This window comes from Chenopodium quinoa, unplaced genomic scaffold (genome assembly GCF_001683475.1).
Source record: "Chenopodium quinoa cultivar QQ74 unplaced genomic scaffold, ASM168347v1, whole genome shotgun sequence".
Taxonomy (NCBI): domain Eukaryota; kingdom Viridiplantae; phylum Streptophyta; class Magnoliopsida; order Caryophyllales; family Amaranthaceae; genus Chenopodium; species Chenopodium quinoa.
Window position 1 is genome coordinate 1600330 of NW_018745286.1, and position 7659 is coordinate 1607988.

At 33.8% G+C, this 7659-nt stretch overlaps 1 protein-coding gene and 1 long non-coding RNA gene across 2 annotated transcripts; both read left to right on the forward strand.

Annotated features, from left to right (window-relative positions):
• The first annotated feature begins 71 nt into the window (after nucleotides 1-71).
• LOC110711925 lies at nucleotides 72-505 on the forward strand. The gene is made up of 2 exons (XM_021890361.1): nucleotides 72-399; nucleotides 489-505. Exons 1-2 carry the CDS (start codon nucleotides 72-74, stop codon nucleotides 503-505), a joined length of 345 nt encoding a protein of 114 aa, XP_021746053.1.
• Nucleotides 506-2252: 1747 nt separating this feature from the next.
• Nucleotides 2253-7065, forward strand: LOC110712014. The gene is made up of 3 exons (XR_002509489.1): nucleotides 2253-2808; nucleotides 3805-3942; nucleotides 5718-7065. It is a non-coding gene; the product is annotated as an uncharacterized LOC110712014 (long non-coding RNA).
• Nucleotides 7066-7659: the final 594 nt, after the last annotated feature.

The following is a 7659-nucleotide window of genomic DNA, read 5'->3' on the forward strand; positions in this document are numbered from 1 at the left end:
ATGAGATGGCAATTGACATTATTCTCCACTCGCTGCATAAAAGTTATGATCAGTTCAAGATGAACTATAACATGCACAACATGGAGAAAACCCTCACGGAGCTTCACGGAATGTTGAAGCAGGCCGAGCAAACGCTCAAAGATGAGGGGAAGCATGACATGCTTATGGTAAAAAAGGGCAAGTCATTCAAGAGATTAGGCAAGAAGAAGGGCTATAAGGGGAAGGGTAAGAAGACCTTTCCACCTAAGCCAAAAGCTACCAAAGGCGACAAGCAAAAGAAGGTAACCTATTCTCCGTCCGACTCCAAATGCTTCTATTGCAAGAAGAAAGGGCATTGTAAATGGGACTGCCTCAAGCTCAAGGAGGATAAGAAGAACGACACCGTTGCTTCTAAATCAGGTTTGTACGTTATAGACCTTAACTTTGCTAGCAATGCTTCATGGGTATTAGATACCGGATGTAGCTCACACCTTTGTTCCAATTCTCAGGGACTAAGGAAAAGTAGAAAGCTAGCGAAGGGAGAAGTTGAACTTCGGGTAGGCAATGGAGCTATACTACAAAAAAATGAAGAATAGGCAACACATAAAATTGCAACACTTGAAAAATCGTTATCCATGATAGTCTATGGCAACAATTCATATTTGTTACTTTAAATAAAACAATTTATACTAGATTAAAAGGCAACATTTGTAAAAGTGTTATCGTAGACTTTGTAAAACAATGATTGCTTAAAGTGTTGCCATTTTATTATCTAAGACAACATTTATGAAAAATGTTGCTTAAAAAAAAACAACGAAAACAAGATTGTTGTCTAATATAGTAACACTAACATTTATGTTGCACTCTATGACAACAATTTACTAAAACAAGGCAACATAAAATTATGATGTTATCCACAATATGTGGGAGAATGCATGATTATGTGCATATAATTTATATTGGATGTTCATATAGGTAAGTTGTCTTAAAATGAATGAACATGTTTGTAAGCTGAAATATTATATGCATATTTTATGTATACAACAAATTTTGGATATCAAGCTTAAATAAAAATAATATATTTTTATAAGAAGTGACATTGAGAAGGTTATCAATTAAGACTATAATCTATGTTTAAAAGATTATAATGTATTTGAGTTAGGAGTAACATTGAAATGGCTATTTATTAAAATATAATAGTGACATGGTTAAATGAAAAGATGTATAAGTAGATCCATGTGTAAGTAACTATATCAAATCGGTTTATCGAAAGGAGTCTGGTGTAACCAATGACAAGTCAAGTTATAATGGGTCAAGAATATCCCTTTGACCCACATCGGTTTGGGTTGGATTCATTAATGGATCAAATGAATTTGGGTTGGGTTAGGTCCAATTCGACTAATTTTGATTCAATATTTGGTTGTGTTTACTATTTGGATCTTTTCAATCTAGTTTGGCTAAATTTGGGTTAGGCTGATCAAACTCATTTTTACTAAAAGAGTTAACATTATTGAGTTATTATATCGAGTAATTCATATGCCATTCTTTATATCATTTTGCTAACTTTTATTCATCTTCTCGTCATATAATTTTTGTATTAGCTTTATTTTTAAACCACATTATTATCAAAATATCTATAACTAACTATATACGTGATATAATACTTATAGTAACTAATGATAGATTCATATCCACATACAGTTAGGCTCTGTTCACTTCACCTCAAAAATGAATATTCAGTAAAAATGATTTTAGTTTAGTAGAAATAATTTCATTTCAGTAATTATAACTTTAGTTCGGTAAAAATAATCTCATTTCAGTAAAAATCAGTAATTTTAAAAAGTAATATAAAATATATTAAAATGAATAATTTCATTTCAGTAAATTTAATTTAAGCTCAGCATAAATAATTTTAATTCGATAAAAATAGTTTGAGTTCAGCAAAAATAAGGTGAAGTGAATAGGGCGTCACTCTAGCCGTGCAACCTTATGAAGTAAACTTGTTAGTAATTGGTAAATATAATTATATAAGAGCTTAAATAAAGTAAATAAAAGGACTTGATTTTGGGTCTTACGAGTCACAAGTTGAAATGGTTTGGGTTGAACGCGTTGCATGTTGTAAATAGTTTGGATTTAATGGTTATGTAACAAATTTAAAATGTTTTATTTGTTCAAATCATGCATCGCACGAGACTAATCTACTAATATTGTACACCTTATAAAAAATAAAATTTTTGATAAAATATAAAATACATTGTGTTTTTATTAAAATACTTACCAAATTATCATCTTGACAATTTTAGAAGACTTATATTTACCTATAAAATAAATGTAGTACTTATCTCCAAAAGATAATTCCAATAAAAAAAACACAAAAAAGTGAAAATAACTCATTATCTTTCATCTCCTAAACCACCAAAAATGGTGAAATTTTTTGGCTCCAATATTTTCCCACTAAAAGAATCAGTTATTATTAACCCCAGATTTCATTTCTTCATCTCACTAGTACATTCCCAATGTCAACCTTAGATGTCACGGCCATTAGCTATTACAATTTCTTTTCCACTCAATTTTTACCAAATTAATTTAATACTTCCTCCCGAGAACCCAATTCATCTTACAGTAATTCCCATAAATTGCTGGAGTCAAGCTTCCACATGCGGAAGTTATGGCGGAGCTTTCTCAACAACCAACAACTCCGGCCACCGCAAATCTCATTTCCGACGACGATTGCTCTGTTGACGGTGATTCTTGGTCTATTAAGATTTAAGAGCGAATATGAAGACGAGCTCTCGCTGCTGCTAATCTCCGCCCTTCCTCTAATTACAGGTTCTCTCTCTAATTCTCTGATTTTAATTTATTTTTATTAGTATTAGGTATTTCTTCGAAGAAATAATGTAATGGTACGGTTTTTTTCAAGTACCCCCTTTGGTTTTGTTCTTAGTTTATTGAAACTCCACTTTATTCGATCTGGACATCTTATTTTTTTCTCTTATTGAGGTAAATTTCAATAATTTCAATAATTATTTTGTGGGGTTACTCCCAATTTTGTGATTATGTAAATTGAACATTCTTATTTGTTATATTCTCTTTGGCTATATCTTATATGGAAAGAATAGATGTTTTGTGGATGAAATTTGATGTGTGAGATTCAAATTCAGAGATTTTTTATGATTAATCTTGACATAGTTGATTTATGCTGTCATTATTCTCGGCATAACTTACATTTCTATTATATAGTACTTTATTAAACTTCTTAGTCTACATGTGTTTGTGGAAGGCAACCATATGATCTAGCTTTCTAGAGCAGATATTGCACATTGATATACAATCTTACTTTTTAGCACTTGATTCTTAGAGAAAAACTCTTTTTAGCTAAACTTTAGATCAATAAATAGAGATAGGAAGGTGGTGATCCCCACACCAAATTCATGTGATATGAAATATAGCCTAATAATTATTTTCACTCTAAAAAACTACTATTAACGTTGAATATATATCTAGATTTATTCTAGATCATGATGACACTATGATTATCACAGAGTTGATATAGGCTACTCCTTTTATATCTATTTTGATTTCTCATGCTTATTCTTGTTTCATATATATCAAGATTACATGTAAGTGGATATAAACGAACTTAGTTGCATATAGATTCCTGGATAATCATCCACTATCAATTTAAGGTTCCATGCTTGTGTTTAAACATCATTTTGGCCAATATCAAGAATTTGCAGAGCCTTTTTAATTTATGTTCAATTAAATATTGGCTAATTTGCATGTGTTTAACTCCTTTGTGGTCTTATATTTATCCTCTATGTACAGGATTTGCCTGCAATGATTGTAGTTGCAGAATAAATATTGGCTGATTTGTAAGAAGCTATGCATTATTCATCAATCTTTTGCAAGAAGTCCAAAAGGCAATGTATACAATGTTGCTAAAGAATCTCAAATCTACCTCAGGTTTGTAAACATGATTTCTGACTTCCAATTTGGTTCTTCTGCTGAAATTATTTGACCAAATATTAAAAACTATAGTTGAATTTTCTTAGAACCCAAATTTCTTTTACTAGTTAATTGTTTTGGACTGCTTTCTAAATACTGTTTGTTATCCTTTTGGAGCTTCTTCATCATAAGCGCTAAGATAGTGTTCATCATTGCACGATAATTTTTAACTTTATGTTTGGAGTATAGAAATCTACCACCCAAGATTCGAGATTTAGAGGGATGGGTGGAAAAAGGTGGGGGAGGCGGTTCCCTTCTGTAATGAGTGATATATATTGAATGTTCTCACAACTGATTGCATTTGTTGAATGAAATCTATGAAATAAGCATTTGGCATGAATACATGAAGTCGTAAATGACTTAAACTTCAGAACATGTATTGCTCATTGTTACTTTGTAGGATGTCATATTTAGTTACGGTTCTTGAACATTCTCTCATCAATATAATGTGTCCCATTCTATAGTTTTACAAAGACGAGGAGCTTTAGGAACTATGTACATATGTCATACTACATGAGCTCCATTAATTAATTAACCTACAGTGACAGGGCAAATTATCCAAGTCCTGCTTGAGAGAATGAATGGAGCATAACTAAGTCCCATCCTAAAGGGTTGAAAAGGCTCTAAACATTACTTACAATTCTAATTTTGCACATATAATTCAACCATTGAACAATTTTTTTTAAGGATTAATGTTAGGATCAATTAAAAGTGGCTCGGGATTTGGGAATGAGATTTGCAAAATTGGTAGAATTACCCCTGCACTTTTGTCTTGCCCAAGGCACCACCCATAATTTATGTTGCCTGCACTACTCCACTCGACAACAATTGGTGCCTGCTGCTATTTTACTATTGTTGTTGTAGCTGCCCACTACAACTCCTCTGCAATGCTTACGTTGCTTATAGCCTTTCAAATACTGAATGTAACAACTTAAATATTTTCTTTCTTTGTGAGGATTCATGGGTGTGCAATAATGGTTGTTTTTACTGCAATCCTGTCCAATTTTAGCATAGAGTAAAATTGCATCTTATCGATTAGGGAAATTACTTTGCCTTAAAGACAACCTTTTACACTTGTTTATTTATTATGTCATTTTTGTGTAGCAGAAAGAAAAAAAGGCTGTCATATGAACTTTAGATGCTGCAAAGTTAGACTCAATTACCAAGCAACTGGACTTTTTTAGGTTGCCACTGCATTAGTGAGTTCAGTTATCTATTTAGCTAACCTATTGTGTTATTTATAATAATCATTATGAATATAGTTGGCCTAAGTTTTCTAATGCTCTATAAGACACTAAGAAAACGAGATTTGGGTTGCTACCAAACAGCAGCAACTCGCTGCACCTCACCCACTTCTTTAATCACTGCCCATGAGGACTCCGCACATTGACTTCCTTCACACTGAGTCCTAGCCCCTCCATATCACCCGGAAACAGCATTTCACTACATTGGCTTCAACGGACAAACTAATGTAAGGTTGCCAAAAAATGTTGAATTTTGGAATTGCGTTTACATCATTAGTCTATGAGCTATTACACATTTAATTGTCGCTTTCTACATCTGTAGCTAGCTGATTAAAAATTATTGCCATTGTCACTTGATTACATGTGTTTATTGATGGAAAAAATCACTATATAACATTCAGTTACATGCTGCTTGTTTTTTTTTTTTTTATTTCCGTTGCTATATCCTTAAGGGTATTGATTAGTTCATTTACCCCTATTCTTATCCAGGGTTGTTCTTCCTACCTCCTACTTGGGCTGTATGGGTTGTTTTAATCGTGGCAGTGCTGTAGTGAACAAGCATAACTTCAAGTTTACTAAAGATTGGTAAATCGACAATGAATTCAAACTTTGGTCTTAAGTTGAAGGTGTTGCTGCTACTGCTCTTGGTATTGCTGCTACTGTTCTTAGTGTCTGGATGATGCTGATGTTGCTTGTGTTCTCTCTACAAAGGAAACAAAGTTCCTTAATTTTCCAATGCTTTGCCTTGTGTGCACAAGTTCTTTCTGTTGGTCGTTGATTTGCTAGTGCCTATCGTTGGTGTTGCTGCTTGTTGTTTCTTATGCTATATCGTCTCATGGTGTAACTCTCAGCAAGAGTCAGTGTCCAAAGGCACCTGATGAGTGAGAAAGAATGAGTCAGATCCCACATGCTTCGCTAATAGGATCGATCATGTACGCCATGATATGTACAAGGCCAGATGTATCGTATGCATTGAGTGCTACGAGCCGATACCAATCAGACTTGGGAGAGGCGTATTGGAATGCGGCCAAGAATATCCTAAAATAACTGAAAAGGAACAAGGATAAAAACCTGGTCTATGGTGGGAGTATGGATTTGATTGTTGAAGGTTATACCGATGCAAGCTTCTAGAATGACAGAGACAACTTCAAATCGCAATCTAGATACATATTCTGTCTAAATGGCGGAGCGTTTAGTTGGAAGAGTGCTAAGCAAAGCACGGTTGTATATTCTACAACTGAAGCCGAGTACTTAGCAGCCTTAGAAGCAGCTAAGGAGGCAATTTGGATTCAAAATTTTATTGGTCAACTTGGTGTTGTGCCTTCAATCAAGAGACCGATTAACCTGTTTATGGCAATAATGGGGCTATTGCTCAGGCCAAGGAACCGAGGCAACACCAAAAGGTCAAACATGTCGAGCAGCGAGTTCACCTCATAAGGGAATAGATTTCCGAAGGTGAAGTCAAGGTTTGTAAAGTTGGAATGGACGATAACATAGCCAATCCACTTACTAAACCTTTGCCTCAAGTGAAACACAACAAGCACATTGAGGCAATGGGAATTAGGCACATTGGAGACTGGCTCAAAGTTCCTATTTTATGTGTTTTAATTAAGTTTTGGACATCTTGATGTAAAACACTAAGTTAACCATTCATATATGGAGTAATTTTATTTTATACAAAAATTATTATTCCATATCTATTTAATTATTGTGGTTTAGAATTAAATAATGAGTCCATTCGATTTGATGACATTCAAAATAGGTTATCAAGAAAATGTCTTGGATAAATTAAGAAACACCTATTAAGTGAACATTGAATGTCATATCAAAACTATCTCTGATCAAGGTCATTTAAAAGTTGGACGACTAATGACCGAGCGAGATTAGTGTGTAGTATGATTTATAGCACTGTTTCTTGTGCTACAAGGACAAGAATGCCATAAATCATTTGCACAGGTATTAGTTGGAACTATATCGGATCGACCTATGAGAATACTTTAAGAGATTTGAAATCGTCATAAGTATCTTTCTCATTGTTGCTATCAGTACCTCTTTCCTCAACCATGAGTACTGTAAGTTCTCTTATTTGAGCACTAGTCTGTTTTGATGTTGTCAAACGTCTGCCGTAAAAGGGGATTATAAAGGCGACACTTGGGCAACTATCTCTTAGTAAGAGAAACTTATCAATGCAAGAATGGGAATGTCCTCCTATTAACAATAGGAAACATGTCTTTGTTGTTTACAAGGCCTCTCGAAGAGCTTGAGTGTGAAAATGCATAGCCGTGCTCAGATGGATTTTAGAAATCATCTGTACTTGACAGTCGAACTCAGAATTTCGAGAAACACTTCTGAACGTAATAAGGATGATGATAAATCTTACCTTATAGTTCACGAAGAGACGTTAAGTGACATAGGAAAAGGGCAATACACA